The following is a 24,402-nucleotide window of genomic DNA, read 5'->3' as shown; positions in this document are numbered from 1 at the left end:
TCGCTATTTTGGCATATCGCTATTTTTATGATTTATATTCTGATAAACAGCCTTATGCGGAGACTCTATATTACGAACTTTGTGAGGAAATACAGAGTATGGTATTACTAGGCTGCCTAACCCTTAATGCCTTCTTACTGAAATGTTCACAAGCGCCTGCGTGTTTTCTCACTCCTGTAATGGCTTTTCTACTCCTTAGGTTTAGAATTTCTGAAGGGGTTTCGAGTGATCCTGGAGGAGCTGAAGTCAGAAGGGAGATTATGCCAGCAAATGACTTTAAAAGATCCAAAGCAACTCAATGCTAGCTTTATTAAATCAGTAAGTAGAATGTGGCTTCGGTCTTTTAATCAACTGAAAGCATTTATTAACCCCCACTAGCAAAAGTGAAGCACAAATGTAAAGTGTGTACAATTCGCTGAATGGAGAGAGGGGATACCATCTATAGCTTGGAGCAAGGTTTCTGTATGCACAAGGGAACCCGCTTTTTATTTTAATACTTTTGTGTGTAACATCTTCATACTGCACCTTCTTTGAAGAAAAGGGAGTTGTTCTTCATATGGGGAGAGTCTATCTGATAAGAATTTAAGAAATGGCCAAGTGAAAGTTATATATATATATATATATATTTTGGGATTTTTTTCTCTTCTTTTTTTCTTTTGAGTGTATTCTTTAAATGTCACGAGACATGATGGGAGAACTAATATTGAAGTCCAATTTAGTTGCGTGTAAAAAAGTAGTGATATATTGAAATACACAATGTGTAGTTTGTGTCCTCACATCTGTGCATCAGATAATGCATATCAGGTTTGTTCAACTCCCTGTTTTGTGTTGCTGCACATTGGCTAAAAGTGGAAGAGTGGATATGAACGAATCTGGCGGCATTGTTCCAATATGTTGGGTATTAATTGTGTGGAGCTAATGTTAAATGGGCTTGAAGTTTCAAAACTTTTTTTTTTAGGTGATGGAATCTCAACCATTTTTAAACCTGAAATTTGAGACGGATTATTTCGTAAAGGTGATTCCTTTTCCTTCTGTTAAAAACGAAAGCAACTATCACCCGTTCTTCTTCCGAAGTCGAAGTAAGTGTTAACTCTTATCCTAACGTTTTCTGCAAATCTTTGTGATGTGGTTCTGCATTATTTCCTCTCAACAGTGATGGGTTAGGTACAGTCGAGAAGGCAACAGATATTCGGACGTGCCATCATCAAGTATTTGGATCTGCAGATTTAAAGTTATCTGCCTTACCATTATTTCGGTTTCCCCTAACAATTTCATGTCCTTCCAGATTTGTCAACATTCCTAATTTCCGTTAATCCAATTCTGCTCCCGTTTATCAGTTTTCTCCATCCTTTGTATACACCTATTAATTCGTCGTTGGCTCCATTTTATCCATGTCAACAGAAAAGGAGAGCGAGAGGGGACAGACACTCTTTATCTCTTCGTGTCTGTCCCCTCTCTCTCCTTTTCTGTTATTTCTCCGGTTCTCCTTGTGCCCCTATTCTCCTTTCTCCCCACCCTTCATGAACCTTCTCTATTGTTTGACTATTCCTTCAGTCCTCTTCCTGCCTTTATTTCATCAACATAATCTTGATGCTTCTCATTTATCCAGTCCCATTTCAGCAGTCGTGCTATTTGTTCCCAAGCCCCCTTCACTATTGTCTTAATTTCCTCTCTTGGATTCAACTTCAGTATCGCGATTTGTTTTTCATTCCTCATCTTTCTCCTCCTTATTTTGTTTTTTCTTTCTCGTGTTCTCTTCTGAATATCTTTCCCGTACACCGTCCTTCTATTGCTTTCTAAAACAGCGTTGCATTTTAATACGTCTGATTTTCTGTCCTGGATATCTTCTGTTTATGTTTCCCTTTGCTATTTTAGTGCTTTTGCTCTGGGTGACGTTTTTGTGTGCCTTCAAACTTTATGGTCTTTTTCCCCACCTAAGGTCTGCTTGGTCTCTTACACACGTAACAACTGCATGGTCTTTAGCGCCTTCTTTCTGCTTGGCTTTTTTTGCATCTTCTCTTTGCATGCACTTTTTGCGCTTTTTCCTCTACATGGGTTTTAGCACTGCCCATCTACATGGGTTTGTAAGTATTATTTTATTGTGCTCTACGTTAAAGGAATTTTATGTTATATATTTTTTTAATTATTTTGTTTAATTTATATTTTGATTTATTTTTATATGGAATTAACAGGAGACCTCAGACAGTTTAATCTGGTGTTTTTTTGGCATTCTGTATCTTCGTTGCCATTTTCCACTTAAAATTATTCATATGTCAGGTTGATCCTTAACTTATTGTTTTTGAAGATTTTCTTGATCTCCTTGCATAAGTTCAAGTTCATCTGTGCATGCGAACAAGATCATCAGTGACACTCGACCTATACTACTTATGCTCATTTTTGAGTTTGTGGTGGGGCCAAGACTCCATTATGCACGCACATTTGCGTATATGGTTTATGCCACTGTATTTTTTTATGAGAACTTGTTTTAACAAGATATTTAACTACGTCCAGGACACTAGGGGTTACCTTTTTGCAGTAAAATAAAATCACACTGTAGATATATTGTGATTATTAGGAGAGTTATTTCCATGGGAAAAGTAATTGATACATGCAATTTTTGAGGCAATAATGTGTGTTTTTTCCCATGTCCCTTTTGATGTTCTGTGGTGACAAGTTTAATTGTGACACTTGCCCTGTAGTAGTAGTGTAGCGTTTATTAGTACAATAGTTCTAAATTATGAGTTACAATAAATGACTGTTGCACAAGTTATTATCTATGTTCGTGTCTTTCCAGCTTGTGAAATGCTGCTACAGCCTGACAGTCTGATCTGCAGACCTTGTGAGTATAATCATGGTCTTACAAACGTGATGAAGGTCTTGCGCAGTTCAGGTTGTATCTTACTAAAGAATCCCCTTGTCTTCCAGACTGGAAACCCAAGAACCTCAGTGTCAGCCAGCAAGGTTTCAATATGCACGTGTCGTTTGACCACGCCCCTTACAGCTATGGATTCAAGTCGTATTATCTGCATTACAAGATGAAGCATGAGGGTCCCTTTAAACAAAAGACTTGCAGACCGGTAAGATAAGTAGACATCACAGGTGTGTTGCACGTTATGTGCATTGGTGGTAATAATGCTCAGTGGATTCATGCTTTCAATGTGTGCAGTTTGTGTTTGCCCCGAAGGTCACGGGGTTTAATTCCTAGTCCGCCAACTCCTCCTTCTGAGGTGAAATATTGTCTCTTATCCGAGTCTTGAGGCGACCAAAGGGCCATATGTACGAACACATTTTCCCATTGACACAGAATGGGAAAAACCCTTTGCTACATCTGGCCCTAAGTTCTCAAAAGTTCACATTGTGTTTATTATCACAAAAGCTCAAAAGCTTTGGTGTAGCTTACAACAATTTGTGTTAATCCTTACAGTGTCAAACTTTAAGCCCTAAAAATATGCTAAAGTTTTCAGTCCATGCGCTGTTTTTAAATACAGTGTTTGAATGAATAGTGCCATTTTATTCTGTTGGTTGTGCTGGCTTCATGGATCTTATGTATTAAAGTGCAGGTTTTACACTAACCCTTCATCAGCAGTAGATCCACAAGCGGTACATCAGTGGTGCTGAAATGTAGTTCTTCTAACTACGTTCTGACAATTCATGATGCGCTGTTGAGGCCGTTTCACTAATACGGGTAGATGAAATAAGCCAAAACTATGGAATAGTTTCGGGTTGCGATCATTGTGGGGATAAGCCGTTCAGTCGCAACATTACAAAGTGAGGATGACAATGACTGCTTCTAACAATTTAGGTTTACACTTGGTAAAGATGGCAAAGAGATGTGGTTAAGTCTCTCTTGTGGGTAAAATGTCAGATGGTCGTGTAAAATAACCATTGGCAAGCATGGCATAATAATGGCAAACTCATTGTTGTGACCAAATTTGTTGTATACAAAATTTACGCTGTTCCGTGAAAGCTTTGTTTGTGGATGCGTACAGAGCAGATTCTGGAAATTTCTGAAATGGGTGAAAGGTAAAAGCTTCACAGATGGTATATGGATAAATGGGGTCTTGTGCCAATATTGGAATCAAGTTGGTGGCAGTATGGATACATTGGGGTACAAGTGTACAGAGGCATTCAAAACTGTTAGCTGTGGGACTGCGCTTCCAAACATGATATGGAATCTTCACCAGCAATTCTGTGGTCGCAAGATGGGTACCACTGGAGCAATAAAGTCGAGGTATTTATTTATAAGTAGATGCATGGCTCAATTAGGAGTCTATATAGTCCAATAGGTATGCAGTTCCTTGGGCGGGTGAAAAAAGGAAAAGAGAGGAATGGAAAATCAGGTGGCAGTCGGTCTTATTCGGGCAGTTCCTCGTTGGGCCGGTGCAGCAAATTCTAATGGGCCCCTCTTAGTTATCTTTCACTTCCTTCTTGTTGGATTTTCGTTGATTCACTTATGAATGTGTTACCAAAACCTCACACACAAGAGATGGATGTCCTATCCTTCTTTCTGGGCTGTTCCTGCAAATGCTCTCCCTAAAACTCTTCCTTTGAGAACTGTATCGTAAGCAAACATGTATGTCCAACCTGCTCTGTTGGTTACTGGGATCAACTTAAAATGAATAATGCTCACACAATAGAACAGTAATCTCAGCCAGTTTTATTTAGGTTTTTGTATCTAAACAAAGACTTTTCTTCAAGCTTTTGTTTCAGAGCACGCTTAAACTCTTCAGTCTCGTTTTAAGTGACTGGTATGATATCTGATCATATCCTTTGCATGCCCACATTAGAGTTCCACATAACCTATCTAAGATCGTTGCAGTTAACAACTGTCTTTCCATTGCCGCACAGGAATTAATTCAGAGACCCCAGCCAAGAGCATGTCTCTGGTAAATATATGGCCCATGGGCATACTAATTCACCGCCCCAACTATCCTTCTTTCATTGTGGCTTTATTTAAATTGCTTTTACTGCCTGCACCATGGACTTAAATAATTCAAAGGCACATCCACCTCCATTCCCCTTACCTGGAGAGGCCATACAATGAGTAACGTCCCACTACATCTTGAAACCCAACCAGATCTCATGAAACACAGCAATATTCTAAAAACCTTTGCGATTTTGTTTCGCTACGCATAACTGATGGAGAACTGCTTCTTTCTCTACATTGGATGGCCCCTTTAAGTTTTATAGGACACTGTAGATCAGTCATTCCAGTTAGGTTTTTTGTTATTTGCTTACATAGATCATGCACATTGTGCATTGCATCTTTATGAAGAAGTGGATGGGAGACTTGTGGTTCATTAGCCCTGTTTATTTTCTCTAGAAAGCTTTCCTCTTTAAATTGATGTAGCATGTTTATCACATCTAGGGACTCATTCATGTAGTTGGAACCTCTAGGTTTCTGGAATGATGGAGGCTTAATTGAACAACTTCAGCTGGGTTGTCTGAGCTCTACGTCCCTTTCAAGTCTTCCATGTTTTCCATGTTGTCTTTTCTGCCATCTCTGTCACCATAGAACTGGCCGAACAGCAATGCTTAAAGGCTAGAAAAAATATTTTGCAACTTGTTCCTCCCGGTTGAAAAAGAAAACTCGTGTTTTTAAAGGAAAAACAAGCGCACATTTAAAATGCAGAGCATCACCACTATCCAGCCACTGAAGTAAAGTATGTGCACCTTCACCAATGCAGTGTTTATTGATAGTGGAATCTGGCTAGTGCCATTTCATATCTTAAGAATTATTTGCAATGCAATACATCTCACATTTGCTTGAGTTAGAGCTAGTGGCATTGTAAATTATGCACAATAGGACTTATCTTGCCACATAAATTGGTCATCCCTGCCACATAATTTGATCCTCTCTGCCACATAATTCCAGTGGCCCTGCATATAACTAAATCACTTCCATTTACCTTCTTCCTCTATCTGCAGCACAAAATGAAAATGTTACTATTATTTATTATATTTATTCATATTATTATTTTGGGTCCGCCCCCACCCCTCCCCAACCCAGTGTGGGGACCCAGAGATGACCTCGACAGAAAGAGCATGTCGTGCTGAATGGTTTGATGGTTGTCCCATTGTCCTAGGCCAACCACACAGTGAGTTATGGGCAAAAATGTTTTGTAAAAGGAATGCCCTGCAAAGCATTATGGGGCGAGTTTCCGAGTGCAGCGAATATTGTAGTATCTTGACTGTAATGCTTATAACAGCCCCTAGAGGACACCACAATAAAAATAACATTTGGAAGAAACATGGTCAAGTAACCTTAAAGTAAGCCCCTAGATGGTAGAGAGCATAAATGCCACATGAAAAGAGAATGGCAGAAAGTGATGCAGTGTTACCATATATTTAGCCCCTAGAGGTTATAGTGCCTTACACATTTTCAGGTGTGGCAGGCCTATTGCAATAATATTTCAAACGAGGCCATAAAAAAACACAAAGTACTCTCAGCCATAAAGCAAAGGTTCCAGCCATGAGAGCTTAGAAAGACACTGAATGGTGGGAGAGGTTACTGTTTTGGGGTCCCCCCTCAACTTAGTGTGGGGACCCAGAGGTGACATAGACAGAAAGAGATTGTCATGCTGAATGGTTCCGTGGTGGTCCCATTGTCCTACGACCACCAAAGGCTGAGTTATGGGCCACAATGTTTTGTAGCAGAAATGCTCTGCAAAGCATTATGGGATGAGTTTCCCGAGTGCAGTGAATATTGTAGTATCTGCTCTCCTGCTGTGCGAGTAGAGCTGAGTTGAGGATTTCTGTGTTTTTTTCTCTTTAAAATGTGCCAGTTTGTATATTTTTCAACTGCTAAACTTGTAAGTAACTGGTACTCGAGTAAAGCGCTCTCCTTCGATCGAGTTCAGGCTATATGAAACTTCACCAAAAAAAATATAAATAAATGAAAAAAAGACCCCACCCTCTTGCAGCCTTTGGGCACAGACACTACAAAGAAACAGCTGCATGCCCAAAAACAAGGAAGAGGAAGAAATAACATACGGACACAGAGCGCGAAGCAGAGAGGCAAAAGAAAAAAAGTAGTGCGCCACATTAAGGTATTTGGCTGAACGTGGAATAATCCATGTAACAGGGTCAGTGTCCAAGGCAGTAACAAAGCAACCTCAAGGCTGGACAAACGTACAGCATTTACTTACAAAATCAAGGGTATTTTGCATGAGATGGGTGTGGTGAAAGCCCACAGAAGTAGATTACAACCTGTTGAAGACAGCACATGGGCTCTGCCTAGGCTCGACCTAATAAAGATGGTCTAATGATGCTACAGACTCAGCACTAGCGATGGTGGCATTTGACAAAATACAGTAACCTCAATGAGGGTATTAGCCATTCTGTAGGATCACTGAAGATACAAGTGGTGTTAAGGGTGTAAATGGGTACCTCCTTCCATCAGTACACAGATTTGCCAGGCTCTACTTACTGTGCCAGTACCAAGTGTTAGGAACAGTCCCCGTGCCCCAGAGTCTCATTGCTCCTTCATAATACACCCACCGAAAAAATAATTTCTTCTCTAAATGTTCATCTCTCTGTGCTTTCCTCACTCTTTCTCACTCACTTGTTCCTGATGTGGATATGGATTTCAATTGGAAATTGACCTTTGCAAAAGTGCTGTTGTGAGGTCGAGTAGGGATCTGAGGATGTTAGAGCTTTGTCATTTGTAAGGACCTAACATTTCCCCTGAAGGCCCTCAAGGGTGCATGCTGCCTTTTATGAGGCCTTCACAGCCCCTTGCGAGGGTGCACAAATACTGATGAAAAGCCTCCTACTAGGCTTAGTTTTGGCAAAGGTGCAACCTGACTGGCAAACTTGTAACCACATCCTGCTTCGGGGTGCTAGAGGAGGTCTGGAGGGACTCTCGACCCTTGGTACTCAAAGTGCATCTTGAATGTGTACAAGTCCTCTCCTCTACCTTGTGAGTGGTGAGCAGTCAGCGCGTCCTTCTTGGTGTAGAGGGAGAACTTTTTGATCATGGCCTATGGTGATGGTACATGGGCAATGTCATGTCATGGAGTTGTCCCTGTGCAAGTGAGGAAACACTCAGTTTCATGTGCATGGGTTCTTGCGTTGTCTACGCAATGGGTGTTGCTGAAGAGGATGCACAACAAACAGCTGTGGCTCTAGTGCATTTTGTACAGTGCCTGCCCAAATCTAACATGCTCACTGTTACTAGAATTCTAATGAAGCCATTTCCCTATTGAAAATCTGATTAATCAGAATATTGATATCTGTCAGGATAGCAAAAGTCAGAAAAGAACAGTCCCCTCCCTTAAAGGCTTTTCTAATTTCATTGTCCTTGCCGTGATGTATGTATCTAAGTACTAATAAATTATTCTCATTCTTACACAGGACCATAATGCAGAAGTGACAAACTGTGTTCTTCAGAATGTTTCACCTGGTGACTATGTGATAGAGGTAAAACTTATTGAATTCACTTGCCTTGCTAAGGATTGCCTTTTTTTCCAACAATATATTTGCAATTTTTTATCATTAAGTCTGCATCGAAATGTCTGTTTTCTCCATCGCTTTTACCTTATGCAATCATGTTTTTTAATGACATAAGGACACTTAGCAGTGAATAAATTCTGGTTCCAGCTAAACAGGATATGCGTCAGATAATTAGATTAGTTTTAGTGCATTATTAAACAGCAAAAATTGACAATGCTGCTCTTGCAAATGTATTTTGTTTCCGTTTTCTTTGATTTCACCCAGATTATTTCCTTTGCTGTGCTTAATGTTCTTCTTTTTTAGCCAAATGACCCTAATTATTTCTGTGTTTTTATAGCTACATGGTGCGTGTTTTGAAGATTTAGAGATAGGTAGCTCTATCCAGAAAAGGGGGCTTGATGGAGGACTAGGGGCCAAGTCCTCTTCAGTAGTGGATTGATATAAAATTCTATCCAAACAAGGAGACGGATGTTGTGGCCATGCAGGCTAAATAGTGACTTCCTGCCACCAAAGCTCAAAGGGCCTTTGGTTACTGACATTCATGGCAGAAAGAATATTGCATTTTTTTTTTTTGGTAAACTTCACTGACAAATGTTGCGGCAGAAGAAACAAGCACTTCTATAAAAAAAATTGGCATAATCAAGTATTTTTTCAGTCAGTTATGTTTTGTTTCAACAAATATATATCTTTTTATTTTCAAGCTTGTTGATGACACAAATACCACGAGGAAAATGTTGATTTACACCCTGAAACCAGGTAAGAAGCAGCTTTTAAGTACTCCGTTATGCGTTATGTGTAGAAAGATACTTCATCATAGCACCCGGGTCTGCTGGTTTCATTGTCAACCTGGACAAGGGCGATACTTTCAAATGGATAAACTGATTTCTATTTGCAACTTCAGTTTTTCTTGTACTTAATTTAGTTGTAGTTAAGGTTGCTTATAAATTAGGCCTATCTAATCCCCATCTCTGCCGATCAAAGGTAAGAGAATGGGTGATTCAGTTAGGAAATTTGTGAGTAGTGAAGATATTGTTTGGCAAATTACTTCACAAGATTTCAGCTCATTACAGTGGACAGTAGTGCGAGTAGAGGTTCTTGTTAGCCATCAACTGTAAGTTCATCAGCGGTGAGCAGACGGTACAGTTAAAGAGGGGACCTCAAACCCCTCATAAAGAAGGTACTGCAGTCTGGTGGCAACAGGACCGGTGAGCAGGTCCCATTCATCACCGGTGTCAGGGTCTGACTGGAGGTAAAATCACAGCTGCTGAATAAGGCCTTTGTGAATCATATCTTTATCTATGGGGGAGTTGGTGAAATGGGAGAAAGTCAAAGTATTGAAAAGTGCAAGATGGAAGAGACTTCTGCAGTTTTGTATTTTGTGTAGAATATGGGCTTCTTAGACAAAATACACACACTTCCTCTACAAATGCAACAGTGCCACAATCAAATCTAGGAGACAATACTCCACAAAGAGCATGGACACAAAAGCATCCAGAGGTCCTTGCACAGTGATGGAACTTCTGGTATGCAGTAACACTTGATACATTCCCTCTGACTTCAGCACATCCAGCAGAAGAAATACTGTGATTAGTACCCCAAACCCCCAAAAACGTTCACCACCCTTTATTATTGCAAAAGATACAAACAAAATCACATTCCTCCCAGAACACTAAAGAAGCCAATGAGTTTATCCAATAGACTTTGAATCGCAGTTGAGGTGGGATGCTTTGGCCAATACAGATGCCTAAAGACACACTGCAATAAATAACCACAGGGAAGCTTTTATGTTTTATTTGTCTAAAAGGTCATCTGTATCATATTCTAGATATTTAAGATTGACAATGGTCAAGAGCTGGGCAGTCTTGATGCATACTACTCTAACCACTTGACTGGTTTATTGTACTACTGAAAATAATGGCCTTGCACCGGCCCCTTACTTGAAGGTATCAGGGGGGTTTGTAACTTTTGAATACATCTGCCAGCGCTGTTTTTCCGGTTTTCACTCTACCATCTTTGCATTTTTATCAATTCACCAACTTCAGGGTTTAAGCACAGTTGGATCATCCCACATCAGCCTTTGGTTCAGAACCCTGAGTTCTCATCTTCAATATTTTGACCTGATCAGGTGCCCACCACTCAAACGCCCTCCCCTATGATATATGCCTCATCCTCCCAGCCTGCACCTCAAAGCTCCTCACCTTCGAAGACCACCCTCATGAATCTCCATGTTTTCACACCGTCTCTAAAAACATCCACAATAGTTTTTTAAACACCTGCATGTTGTATGATTTCTTGTGGCTCATCTACCAGCATTCATGTCATGCCTGTACTGTTGTGACGTGTGCTCTGCTTAAGCGTGCTGTGCAGTGTATGTTCAAAAGCTGCTACTAAAGGAAAAAACAACTTTAATGAAAATATACCTTTGCCTTTTAGAGTTTGTATTTGCAATCGGATTGTGAATCCGCTGAAGTAGCTTTATAGGAAAAAGAGTTTCTATCAAGAAGCTATAGTCTCTGTAAGCAGATAGATGAGAAGTTTGGTATTTTTTTTATAAGAGCGGTAGAATCCGTTCATACTGAGGATGTTTTATTGGGCAGCACTTCAGTTGAGAGCCTGTGCCACTTACTGTGTAACTGCCTTTGGTCTTCATTACAGGACAACGGTAACAGGACATAGGAGCATCTTTCTGTCCTTTGTTAAGAACGGGTTGAGCCGTGTTCCCAATGCAGGGGTAGCAGTTGGCTCCTTTGGGAAATCCCATTTTACAACCACCATAAGAGCCGGTGTACTATCGAATTTACTCGGCCATTGGATGCCATTTCCACCAGCATTTGTTCTGTACAAAACCATGGTGGTCTTGCACAGAAATCTGAGAATATGTCCCGGAACAAAATTTTTAGGTCGAGCATAGTAGCGTGCAAGCGCTGCTTTTTTAACATGTTGGTATGTATCTGGGCTTTTAACCATGCCCACCTCACGCCCATCACTACCACTCGTTCCAGGGCTTGCCCTTTAAAAATCCATTGATGACATTGGTAAATGGTTTATGTTTGTCCCTCCTTGGGGAGGTTTTGTTACCGACTTGGCCATCACCCTTGTTACAAGACTAATTGCACTTTTGCCAATAAGTTTGACTGCGAGTGAACTTCTTTTTCCTTTTGTATCTCTCTTCAAACTGATGCTCATGGCGGCCATGGTGCTGTGAATCGGCTCGCTTTTGTGAAACTGTTTTACTTTTAATTTTCAGTTTATGTGGCAAGAAAATTCTGGTTAGGAGTTTACAGTGCTAATGGCTCTAACTCGAGCAAACACGAGACCCATTGCATTGTAAATGCTTGTTTAATGTGAGTTATGGAAGTTTATCCCCGAGTTATGAGTAAATTTCCAAGACTTTTGGGATCCAGGGGTCCTGTGCTAAAGGGGCAGAATCACAGAGGTGCAGATGGCGTAGCGATCCATGCTGCAATGGGTGAAGATGGGGGCACGGGAGGTGGGGGCCATGCCAGGAGGGGCTGGTGATGAAGGTTAGAGCCATGGCAGTTTTTTCTTCCTAGTCCACTCCTGAAGCAAAAAGCCCTGCTGCATCGGGACTCTACATTTGGTAGCTGGCCTTTCCGGGTAGTGCGGTGGTCTTTTGGTGTTGGGTACTCTAACTTGCACCCCTTTTTTCTTTCATCTGATTATGATGTAGACTATATACCCTTTGACTGGCTATAAACAACATATTTTTTTTATTTTTATGAGACTATTGTGTTACTTTTTTTGTTTGTGTTCTTTGGTCTCCTTTTGGAATTTTGTCCCTGTGCGAATTTCTTGTGGATTTGTAGAAAGTTTCATAAAGTATTTCATATTCTGCTCACAAACTTCATGGCACACTAGTTCAGAGTATTAGTTGTTGAATGCTTGACTGTTCTGCTTCTCCACAACAACGAAGTGTCACGTAGGATTCTGCTTTGCGAGAGCGAGGAGACTTTCGGAAAGGATATCGTTTACCAGGTCTTGGGCCAGAGCCCAGTCACGTTTTTAGGACTCCTTCCGTGTGTGAGATTTGCACAGCATGGAAAATGGTTGATCATTTGTGATGTGGAAGTGTTGGAGCTGCTCAGGTTCCATTTTGGCTCATGCACTACCGCGCACAGCTCATCATGGCTGAAAGGGCCAGATCTACAAAAACGGTGTTGTGGCCCAGCCCTGTCACGTTGTATTTTTCCAGCTTTAACTGTCTCATCCATTCAGAGTTTTCTTGCAAGGAGCCTGGAAAAACACTTGGAAGGCGGGCTCAGCCTCACAGCTTAAGAATTTCTGAGCGTTATGTTTCTAATTATGGGATTTTAGACTCTCAGATATGCACGTTTTATTAGCATGTGGATTGATTTGTGTAGCACACTTTTTTTTTTTTTTGTGTTTATCTCTTTAATAATCTGTGATAACCTGTATGTATGCTAACTATGTTCCTTATTTACAGTGCATTCCCCATGGGCTGGTCCTATACGGGCGATTGCTATCACAGTCCCGCTGGTGCTAATATCTGCATTTGCTACACTCTTCACTGTGATGTGCCGGAAAAAGCAACAAGGTATGACATATTTTTCATCTTGTGCTTGTACTATGGCTCCTGTACTTGAAGGTGCACTTCAAAAAAAGGTTACAGCACAGTAGTTGCTCTATTGTGTAGTAACCTATTGGCCACCTACTGTAACACAAGTGTCTTTTTGAAAAGGTGAAGGTACATAGCAAGCTGCAGAGGTCGCTGTTCACAAAGAGGTTTTAATTATCCTCTGTTGTGAATTTAATGGTAATTACTCCATTAGTGTCCAGTGTTAGTCCACGAGTGTTGGATCCTTTCCCGGCTGTTATCCACCGTCTCTTTATTACTCATTCATGTAAATACATTGTGTGGTTCAGAAAATCTGGCACTGATTTTGCCATTTAAGACCAATGTTGGACAATCCCAGGCAACTCAATCGTCAGTGTTTTTGCGCCTGCCCCAAAGGCCGACAGATGTGCAGTTGGTAACCTTTGCTGAAAGTTTTGTCAACACATTTTCTTCAGTGACTTTAAAATTTCTATTCTATCAAAATGTTTAATCCCTGTGGTTTTTATGTGACCAAATTTAGATTTTTCCCATGAGTGATCGTTCAGACATAGCCTGATTTACCACAGGTTTAGAAATTCTTAGAAATGGGTTTTGTCACTTTTGAGTGATCTTCACTGTTACTTGCCCTTGGTTTTTGTGTGTAGTCCTGAGTAACACGTGTTTCCCTGCAAAACATTTTTTTAAGCTGCTTATTCACTTTTCGAGGAAGCTAACCATCCAGGGGTTGACAAATGTTTCCATCTGTACCTTTGGTGGACCATCTACCGTCCGTAGTGCAAACAGGGGCATGTAAAGTTTCTTACTCCGGAGAAGCTCACCCTGTTCTGGAGAATGTTCCTCCTCCGTCCTAGGATTTTTCAAATTGAATAGTATTCCCAAGATGCAGAGTTCATCTTCGTGAAAGCTATTTTTGCTTTAAAAAAAAAAAAATCTATTTTTATTCCAGTATCACTTGGATCTCTTGTTCCCCTTTTATGTGGGCACTACCCTGTTCCCACTTCATCTACTCTCTATCTCATTTAGGGAGATTCTCTCAAAGCCTGCGGGGCAGGGGCACCAGGCGCGCACTGGGCTTCCAAACCCGTCCTCTTGGGGCCTCAAACCCACCAGCGGAATACCCGGTGGAATAACAGGCCTGTCCGCTTTTGATGTTGGCATCCACACAAGCGGCGTGGGGGCAGGGATCCCAATCCTCATAAATAATTTGCAGTCTCATGTATGGGCCACGTTGCTCGGCTTCACTTTTTACTGCCTTTGCGCAGGCTCGGCACATCTTGTTTCATAAATCTTCTACTTCACTTCACGGGCATGTTGATTCTATGAAAGTAGATTTCGAGCTGTCTAGGCGCCCTGAAAAAGTATGGGTGTTCTGTGGCAAATTCGAAGTAATAACTGGATGAACCATAACACTGGCAGCGCTGTGAAGCACATATGTACGTAGCATACCCACGCCAAATAAAAAACAAGGGGTGCCTTGTAAAATTAAAAAACAGAGGTACATTGTAAAAATAAAAAAAACAAGGGGTGCCTTGTAAAAAATAAAAAAATAAAATAGGCGGTGCATTGTGAAAATAAAAACTAAAAGGATCCCTCATTGAAGTGAAAACCAAACGGTTGCCTCATGAAAATGAAAAGCTAGGGTGTGAATCATGAAAATAATAAAAGCAAAGAGGGTGCATCATGATGCACATCTCTGTATAAAGGGAGGATAACCCCAGCAGTGAAATCAAACTAGTATGTAAACTTTAGGTGTTCACTGGGCAACTGTTCTGAAAAACCTCGGTTCAGTGATCAAGCGGAATTGTATCAGTTCTAAAATCCACTATCGGAACTTCTTGAGCTACGGCATAGCTTATGATTGTATCCAGCACTTGCAAGCAGATGCGTAGCTTCCATTGCTGCAGCAGGTGAACTGGGTCCCCGAGACGTGGGGGTCCACTAAACCCTGATTATCACTGCATTTTATGATTCAAACAGCAGCCAGGGGGCTTTGCCTTCCTGGCACTAGGGCCCTTGACACACTGGATGTGCTACTACTTGCAAGTCCTTACAAACTAGAAAATGATTAGAGCTGCTTTAAATTGCAGTTCCTCTACTGTCTTGGGTAGAATTCATGATTGTGCTAGTGTATTTAATGTTTTTTTTTTCTTTACATGCAGCAGCTTTAAAAACGCCCATTGTGTGTGAAAATTCTCCTGCCAAGATGTCATTTTGAAGAAACTTTTGAGCACAATATATTTTGCCATCAATAATCCCAAAACGTTAAATTATTTTACTTCATTCTACAGTTTTCATCGTTAACAAAACCTAAATTAGCACACACATCATCATATTTAATTATTTATAACACAACATGAGGAAACACCCATCTTATGTTTGTGTTGACAGGTGTATATTGGTTCCCTGTGAAGGCATGCAATCGATTCGATATGTTGACTTTAACCCATAGGAGACTCTATTTACAATCTCCATTTTACATTGTGTACTTAATCATTCAACGTATTCCCACACACTGACTGAGATGCTCTGTAAAGAACAATACTGTCGTCTAAAAGATAGACAGGCTTAGGCCCATGCCAAGGCATTTGTCTATAAAGTAGCAAAACGGTGAAATGAACTTCCTGAAAAGATCAAAAGCTTAGAACATTTGCTCTGGTAGAGAAAACTGTTGAAAAAAAGTTTCATACCTTTCCATAAAGATGTCCAAATTTGCCAGTGCCTCTCGTGTGTGCGCGTGCGCGTGCGTGCGTGCGTGCGTGTGTGTGTGTTGTAGTGTAGTGTAGTGTAGTGTAGTGTAATGCAATGCAATGCAATGCAATGCAATGCAATGCAATGCTATGCTATGCTATGCTATGCTATGCTGTAATGACCGCGCGGCTGCTGTAAAGGAAGTGGAACAGCCTGGATAGAGAAATTCCTGTGGCAGAAAGTGACCATAGACAGCCTGGGCGGCTCCCGCACAGGTCACCCTTTGTAGGCCAGGGTCCCACTTAAGGACGAATCAGGGGCGACCATGTAAGGCTAATGAGTGGCAGATTCCCGCCACTCACTTGCCAGCCAATTGTGTATTGTTTCTCCACAAGAACCTGAATTGTTAATATGTCCTCGCTTTCCATTCTAGAAAACATTTATTCTCACTTGGACGAAGAAAGCTCCGAATCCTCGGCGTACTCTGCAGCGCTACCCGTGGAGAGACCCCGACACCGGCCCAAAGTGTTCATTTGCTACTCCAGCAGAGACTGCCCCAAGCACATCAACGTCATCCAGTGCTTCGCGTCCTTTCTGCAGGACTTCTGCGGCTGTGAGGTAGCTACATCATTCAGTGTGCACTTTGTCCAAAATATGCTCAAATGCAAAACAGTATGCAACCGGTATCAGCCAAACACGTGGTTCGCAATCAAAGGACAGTTCACATAAACCTTATTTTTCCTTGCCATGTGTCGAGCGTTCTGCCAGTGACGTAGTTACTGTTACGTCCCATGAATTATTCCGACTCCTTTTGGACCATGATGGAGGTTGGTGAACAACGAAAAACTGCAAATTTGCATGTGACTAGCACGTGTCCTTTCACGGACAACAAAATATATAATAAAAAGGCAGCAGTCCTGAGAGGTGCTGCTTGATTTGTAAACGTGTGTGTATGCGCTAGAATTCTACGTAAAACTGCTTTTAATGACTGTTTTTAGTCCATGACGTAGGAAAGCGTTATTTTTTGCTACAGTGTTTCGCTAGACGAAGCAAATAACTTCCACAGCGTTTTATTAATACGTCAAGGGCGACACCTAGTGTTCAGCGAACACTTCAGCCGTTCCTTCTTCGGTGAAGTAATAGCGCGAAAACTCTGCTGATCTACCATTGAATGTAATTGTAGCCATTTTTTCATATTTTAGAAAATCACTGCTAGCAACATGGCTTCGATAAGTTCAAATTATACTTTCTTCCAAATAGTACATAGTACAAGCCAAACCACCAACCTGCCAGGATGGTGACCAGCTCCCAACTGTCACTCATAGTTCAAATCCTGGTCCAGTGAATGCATGAAATGTGGTGACACACAGTCACATCGGTAATATTCCAGGCCTGTCATCAGGCCAGCTTATTGACGGACCAGATACAGGTGTAAACACAACATATCTTCCCCCTTTACAACTTATAATAAAAATTGAAATATTTTCATCTAGGTTTATAACAAAACAACTAGAAATGTCCGACCCTCTAAAATTCCTTTTGGAAACAAAATGTGTACTCTGTAAAATAATACATAATTAATTGAAATGTGATGAATAAGTTTGTAAACTTACAGAAAACATCAAATAACAATAGTGTACATAGTTAAATCATTAACAACGGATACAACTTTCAACACATTTGTATTCTTCTTTATATTTGGTCTTCCATCCATTACATACTCCTTATGCCAGTAAGGTTGGAATCTCTTTCTCTTACTTGAAAAGTTATCAGTACACCATGACTCCTCAGCATCAGGTTTATCTATTCTCACATCTGGGATGAACGAATCATTCACTTTTGTCAACCTAGACATGTTTCCAACATCACAGTCTAAGACTGCTACATTTCCCTTTATGGGGACGATTACAAAAGGTCCCATAAATCTGAACGTCTTTTCTTCATAATGCCTGGTTTCTTCAACATCACTCTGTCATCATTCTTTCAATTTGCTTCATGTACACAATTTTAGATATCAAATCTCGTTTTATATTTCTTTTGGTGATTCACCCTATGCACACTCAAATCTTCTTCAGAAAACTGATCATCCAGATATTGTTTAAATTCAACCAAACGGGGTTTAATTTGCAGTGTGGTTTCTTTCCTCTGAGTACAACGAAAGGAGAAATTTATGTCACACTATTAGGTGTTACAGTATGTTCCCACCAAGTTTCCCTCACTATGTCTTTAAAATACCTTTTATTAGAGTGCATGCTGTGCACAACTTTTCACAATCTTGTTTATGCTTTCTGCTAGACCATTTACCTGTGGAGAATAAAGAGCTGTTTTGAAATGTGTAGTAGATAAGTCCCTGAGGAAATCTTCTATCTATTGGGACACCGATTGTACCCCATTGTCAGTTACTATGGTTTTGGGTACTCCCCTGGAAATTCTTCTTTCAAGAATTCAGTAACGTCCTTGTATTTACAGAAGCCACGCCTTTTGTGGCGACATATTTTGAAGTGTAATCAACCAATAGAATAACATAACGTTCATCATGAGCCATAAGGTCAAAATGGCCAGCAATGTCCAATCCTAATTTAGTCCATGGTTCTTTACGGATTACAATGGGAGAAAAGGGTGCTAAATTGGCTTTCTTGGACTTGTCGTTATTTGCACAATGCCAACAATCCTTTACTACATCTTCAAATTCATGATCCATCCTTGGCCACCAATACCATTTTCGCAATCTTGCCTTGGTCAAATTCCTACCCAAATGTCCCTTGCGAGCCAAATTGATCAGTTTACCTCTCAGTCATTAGGGGCACTATTCATTTCCCTCTAAATATCTTTCCTTCAACTATGCTAAGTTCATCCTTCACATTGAAAAAAACTGTCTACTGCAGTAAGTACTTCTTTCTTACTTGGCCAACCCTTTACAATAAATTATTTTAGAACTAAAAATTCTAAATCATTTGAGTTGGCAACTTCTCATTCATGGTCTTCTAAAGTTGTTTCGCAAACCCAACCCACCGTTGTCTCTGCACAAATGTTTTTTGTATCTTCTGAATTATTCACCTCCTGATCAATCAGTAACCTTGACAGGCAATGTGCCATGTAGTTTGTGGATCCTGGCACATATTCTACATTGAAACTGTAATTGGACAAGCCTCCAGTCCAACATTTGATCGTGGGAGATAAATTCTCCATCTCTCTACACAAAAAAACATGAGTCGGTAGCTTATGATACAACCGTGAAAGATATACCCCACAAAAAGAATTTAAAGTGGTGTATTGCCAAATACATTGCTAATGCCTCTCGCTCAATAACCAAATACCTTTCTACAGCTCCCTTCAATGAGCAAGATGCAAAAGCCACTACCTCCAAGTTACCCTTGACGACCTGAGCTAGAACTGCACCTAACCCTTTAAGGCTGGCATCGGTTGAAATAATCTTTTTCTTGCTGACATCAAAGTGGCCCAAAGTTGGTAACATTCCTATTCTTAAAATTGTTTTTGAAAGCTTGGTTACATTCTTCTGACCGGTTGAATTGGGAACCCTTTCTAGTAACAGCCTTAATGGCTGAGAGATGCTGGCAAAAATGTGGATGAACGTGGAACAGAATTCTGCTAGCCCCAGAAATAAGCATACTTGGTCTTTATTTTCAGGCTCTGGAGCTTCCACAATACAGTTCGCTAAGTCTAGTTTCTGACTTATTTCTTCACCTGAAATGGTGTGTCCTAAATAAATTCTAGCTGATACCCTAAATTTATACTTTTCTTTTTTATAACTAAACCAGCCTCTTGTAACCTTTTCAGTACTCTTCACAATATATCATCATGCTCCTGTTGATCCTTGCCATATCCAATAGATCTTCCTGGAAAAATAACATCTTGTTCAACCCATCTAAACCTTCTTCATAACTCTTTGAAAGCATGCAGCAGCTGAAGCTAGAGCATCAGCATTCTAATAAATTTGAAAGCTCGCAAAGGGGTCACAAATATTGTTAGAGGTCTAGAACCAGGATGTAGCTTTACCTGGTAGTAAGCGGAGGACAAATCCATCACACTGAACACCTTTGCCTCCTTTATTGTTGCCAGAGTTTCAGAAATGTTTGGTAATGGGTGTCTGTCCACCCATATGTGTTAATTTAACTCTCTTAGGTCAACATGCACTCAAATCTCTCTGCCACCATCCTTAAAGGGCAAAACTATCGGGGCCAACCACTCGAAGCTCTCAATTTTCTCAGTCACACCTTTCTCTTTGAGTTTCCTAATTTCTAACTCCAATGGAGTCATCACTACTGCACCTCTGGTATTCACCAAATGCCTAGTGGTGGTAGCAGCCTATCTACGCAGACAAAAAGTGCATGTTCAGGCTTATCAAAGCCAGCACTCATGAACAGTGTCAACAACACACTCAGGTTACAATAGATCTGCTCCAATGCTTAGGGTTCTTCATCAATATCACAAAATCTCACCTTCAACCTCTGCGGTTTCAGCCATACCTAGGGCCTATTCTAAACAGACAAATAGTATTAGCCTATCCCAGTTGTGCAAGAATCAAGAGTTTCCAAACGTTGTTTCAGAAAAATCAACAACTCGCAGTGAGGAGACTCGTGCATCTCCCAGGGATGATGGCCTCCTGTGTTGCCATTGTACCCCTTGCATCTGTTACTCTAAAGCCTATTAGGACAGTGGTCTCAGTTACGGGGTCAGTTAGAAGATCTAGTGATGATAGACCGCCACACATAACTCCCTTCAGTGGTGGAATACCAACAACTTATTACGAGGGCAGCTTTTCCTCAGCCCTGTTCCCCACCTCACTGTCACAAAGGAATATCACTCATGGGATGGGGTGCACACTTGCAGGATCTCATATTACAGGGTCTCAAGGACACCAAACACAAGGGCCCCCACATCAGCTATCTAGAGCTTCAAGCTATTCACCTAGCATTGAAAGCATTCCTACCTCACCTAATTGGCAAGGTTGTCTTAGTCTGGACAAACAATGACAACCATGCATTATCTACAAAAATAGGGTGGACACATTCTCTACTATTATCTCACCCATCTCAGATAATTTGGAGAAGTTCTTTGCGTCACATCATTCACCTGTTAGGGCAGTACCTTCCAGTCACAGACGACTTTGCAGACGTCCTCAGCAGGATGCAGCAACATGTCCACAAGTGAGAACTCCACCCCAAGTCCTCTTCCTATAATTTCTTAGATATGGAGGGGGGGGGTGGATCTCTTCGCAACCGTAGAAAACGCCAAATGCCCAAATTTCACATCCAGGTTCCCACACCCACTGTCTAAGGACAACACAATGTAGATTAGTTTGTCAAGGGTATTTGCCTATGCTTTTCCAACGCTACTGCATGTCTAGCCCGAAGGCTCAGGCAGACATTGCTCACTCTAGAACTAGTGGCTCCGACATGTGAACCAGGGCTGACTGGCCCAATATTACTGGACCTTTCTGTAGTCCCCCACAAGGAGATTCCCAACAGGCCAGACCTTGGCACTCAGAACCATGGAGAAATGAGGCACCCTGATTCCAAGGCTCTCAACCAGGCGATTTGACTCCTGAGGTCATAGAATTTGGTTACCTGAATCTACCACCTGAATTTATGGCTATTCTCAGGGAAGCTTGTAGTCATGCCACACAGCTAAATGGAAGAGGTTTGTTTGTTATTGTCATTCAAAAGAAATTGATCCTTTTAATGCCACTGTACAAAACACTGTATTTTACCTGCTTCATTTACAACTCTCTGGGCTAGCATTCACCTCCATATGGGTACATCTCACTGCATTAACTGTCTATCTACAAAATAAGCAACACATGTCTCTATTCAAAATACCAGTCATTAAAGCCTTTATGGAGGGGCCTGAGAGTAATTCCACATCGGGTTCCAGCTGCACCTTCATGGAATCTTAACATTGTTCTTACATGACTCATGGGCTCTCCATTCGAGCCCCTGCATACCTGTCTCCTTCAATCTCTTTATTGGAAAGTGTCATTTTTAAATGTTATTACCTCACTTAAACGTGTTAGCAGGCTTTAGGCATATACCTTGGAACAAACGTTCTTCCATCTCCAAGGAGACCGGGTGGTCCAATGCACCAAACCTAAATTTCTACCAGAAGTTGTTTCTGACTTTCACCTCAATCAGTCGAGTTACAGTTTTTTCTCTCAACCAGAATTGATTGTGGAGAGTGCTCTCCACACATTAGATGTCAAAAGAGCCCTTATGTTCTACAAAACAAAAATATTTAGAGACACTAAACAACTATTGTAAGGAAATGCCTCCTTGGCATGGTTGCCCCCTGACTTTTTGCCTTTGCTGATGCTATGTTTACAATTGAAAGTGTGCTGAGGCCTGCTAACCAGGCCCCAGCACCAGTGTTCTTTCCCTAACATGTACTTTTGTATCCACAATTGGCAGACCCTGGCATCCAGATAAGTCCCTTGTAACTGGTACTTCTAGTACCAAGGGCCCTGATGCCAAGGAAGGTCTCTAAGGGCTGCAGCATGTCTTATGCCACCCTGGAGACCTCTCACTCAGCACAGACACACTGCTTGCCAGCTTGTGTGTGCTAGTGAGAACAAAACGAGTAAGTCGACATGGCACTCCCCTCAGGGTGCCATGCCAGCCTCTCACTGCCTATGCAAGTATAGGTCAGTCACCCCTCTAGCAGGCCTTACAGCCCTAAGACAGGGTGCACTATACCATAGGTGAGGGTACCAGTGCATGAGCATGGTACCCCTACAGTGTCTAAACAAAACCTTAGACATTGTAAGTGCAGGGTAGCCATAAGAGTATATGGTCTGGGAGTTTGTCAAACACGAACTCCACAGCACCATAATGGCTACACTGAAAACTGGGAAGTTTGGTATCAAACTTCTCAGCACAATAAATGCACACTGATGCCAGTGTACATTTTATTGCAAAATACACCCCAGAGGGCACCTTAGAGGTGCCCCCTGAAACTTAACCGACTATCTGTGTAGGCTGACTAGTTCCAGCAGCCTGCCACACTAGAGACATGTTGCTGGCCCCATGGGGAGAGTGCCTTTGTCACTCTGAGGCCAGTAACAAAGCCTGCACTGGGTGGAGATGCTAACACCTCCCCCAGGCAGGAGCTGTAACACCTGGCGGTGAGCCTCAAAGGCTCACCCCTTTGTCACAGCACCGCAGGACACTCCAGCTAGTGGAGTTGCCCGCCCCCTCCGGCCCGGCCCCCACTTTTGGCGGCAAGGCCGGAGAAAATAATGAGAATAACAAGGAGGAGTCACTGGCCAGTCAGGACAGCCCCTAAGGTGTCCTGAGCTGAGGTGACTCTAACTTTTAGAAATCCTCCATCTTGCAGATGGAGGATTCCCCCAATAGGGTTAGGATTGTGACCCCCTCCCCTTGGGAGGAGGCACAAAGAGGGTGTACCCACCCTCAGGGCTAGTAGCCATTGGCTACTAACCCCCCAGACCTAAACACGCCCTTAAATTTAGTATTTAAGGGCTACCCTGAACCCTAGAAAATTAGATTCCTGCAAACTACAAGAAGAAGGACTGCCTAGCTGAAAAACCCCTGCAGAGGAAGACCAGAAGACGACAACTGCCTTGGCTCCAGAAACTCACCGGCCTGTCTCCTGCCTTCCAAAGAACTCTGCTCCAGCGACGCCTTCCAAGGGACCAGCGACCTCTGAATCCTCCGAGGACTGCCCTGCTTCGAAAAAGACCAGAAACTCCCGAGGACAGCGGACCTGCTCCAAAAAGACTGCAACTTTGTTTCAAGGAGCAGCTTTAAAGACCCTGCAATCTCCCAGCAAGAAGCGTGAGACTTGCAACACTGCACCCGGCGACCCCGACTCGGCTGGTGGAGAACCAACACCTCAGGGAGGACCCCCGGACTACTCTACGACTGTGAGTACCAAAACCTGTCCCCCCTGAGCCCCCACAGCGCCGCCTGCAGAGGGAATCCCGAGGCTTCCCCTGACCGCGACTCTCTGAAACCTAAGTCCCGACGCCTGGAAAAGACCCTGCACCCGCAGCCCCCAGGACCTGAAGGACCGGACTTTCACTGCAGAAGTGACCCCCAGGAGTCCCTCTCCCTTGCCCAAGTGGAGGTTTCCCCGAGGAAGCCCCCCCTTGCCTGCCTGCAGCGCTGAAGAGATCCGTTGATCTCTCATAGACTAACATTGCGAACCCGACGCTGGTTTCTACACTGCACCCGGCCGCCCCCGCGCTGCTGAGGGTGAAATTTCTGTGTGGGCTTGTGTCCCCCCCGGTGCCCTACAAAACCCCCCTGGTCTGCCCTCCGAAGACGCGGGTACTTACCTGCCAGCAGACCGGAACCGGGGCACCCCCTTCTCTCCATTCTAGCCTATGCGTTTTGGGCACCACTTTGAACTCTGCACCTGACCGGCCCTGAGCTGCTGGTGTGGTGACTTTGGGGTTGCTCTGAACCCCCAACAGTGGGCTACCTTGGACCAAGAACTGAACCCTGTAAGTGTCTTACTTACCTGGTAAAACTAACAAAAACTTACCTCCCCCAGGAACTGTGAAAATTGCACTGTGTCCACTTTTGAAATAGCTATTTGTCAATAACTTGAAAAGTATACATGCAATTGAAATGATTCAAAGTTCCTAATGTACTTACCTGCAATACCTTTCAAACAAGATATTA

At 42.2% G+C, this 24,402-nt stretch overlaps 1 protein-coding gene across 3 annotated transcripts in view; it reads left to right on the top strand.

Moving 5' to 3' along the window:
* The window catches only part of IL17RD (interleukin 17 receptor D), a 199,576-nt gene that overhangs the window by 124,938 nt on the left and 50,236 nt on the right, over positions 1-24,402 (top strand). For all 3 annotated transcript variants that reach the window (XM_069206466.1, XM_069206465.1, XM_069206467.1), the window contains 8 exons: positions 200-318; positions 959-1,079; positions 2,795-2,839; positions 2,926-3,077; positions 8,356-8,421; positions 9,156-9,210; positions 12,920-13,030; positions 16,173-16,357. In XM_069206466.1, the coding sequence (XP_069062567.1) occupies positions 200-318; positions 959-1,079; positions 2,795-2,839; positions 2,926-3,077; positions 8,356-8,421; positions 9,156-9,210; positions 12,920-13,030; positions 16,173-16,357 (854 nt within the window). The remainder of the gene's footprint in view (positions 1-199; positions 319-958; positions 1,080-2,794; positions 2,840-2,925; positions 3,078-8,355; positions 8,422-9,155; positions 9,211-12,919; positions 13,031-16,172; positions 16,358-24,402) is intronic.

This window comes from Pleurodeles waltl, chromosome 9 (assembly GCF_031143425.1).
Source record: "Pleurodeles waltl isolate 20211129_DDA chromosome 9, aPleWal1.hap1.20221129, whole genome shotgun sequence".
In the NCBI taxonomy this organism is placed as follows: Eukaryota; Metazoa; Chordata; class Amphibia; order Caudata; family Salamandridae; genus Pleurodeles; species Pleurodeles waltl.
The sequence above is the reverse complement of the archived record's forward strand: the minus strand, read 5'-3'. Positions and strand labels throughout refer to the sequence as shown.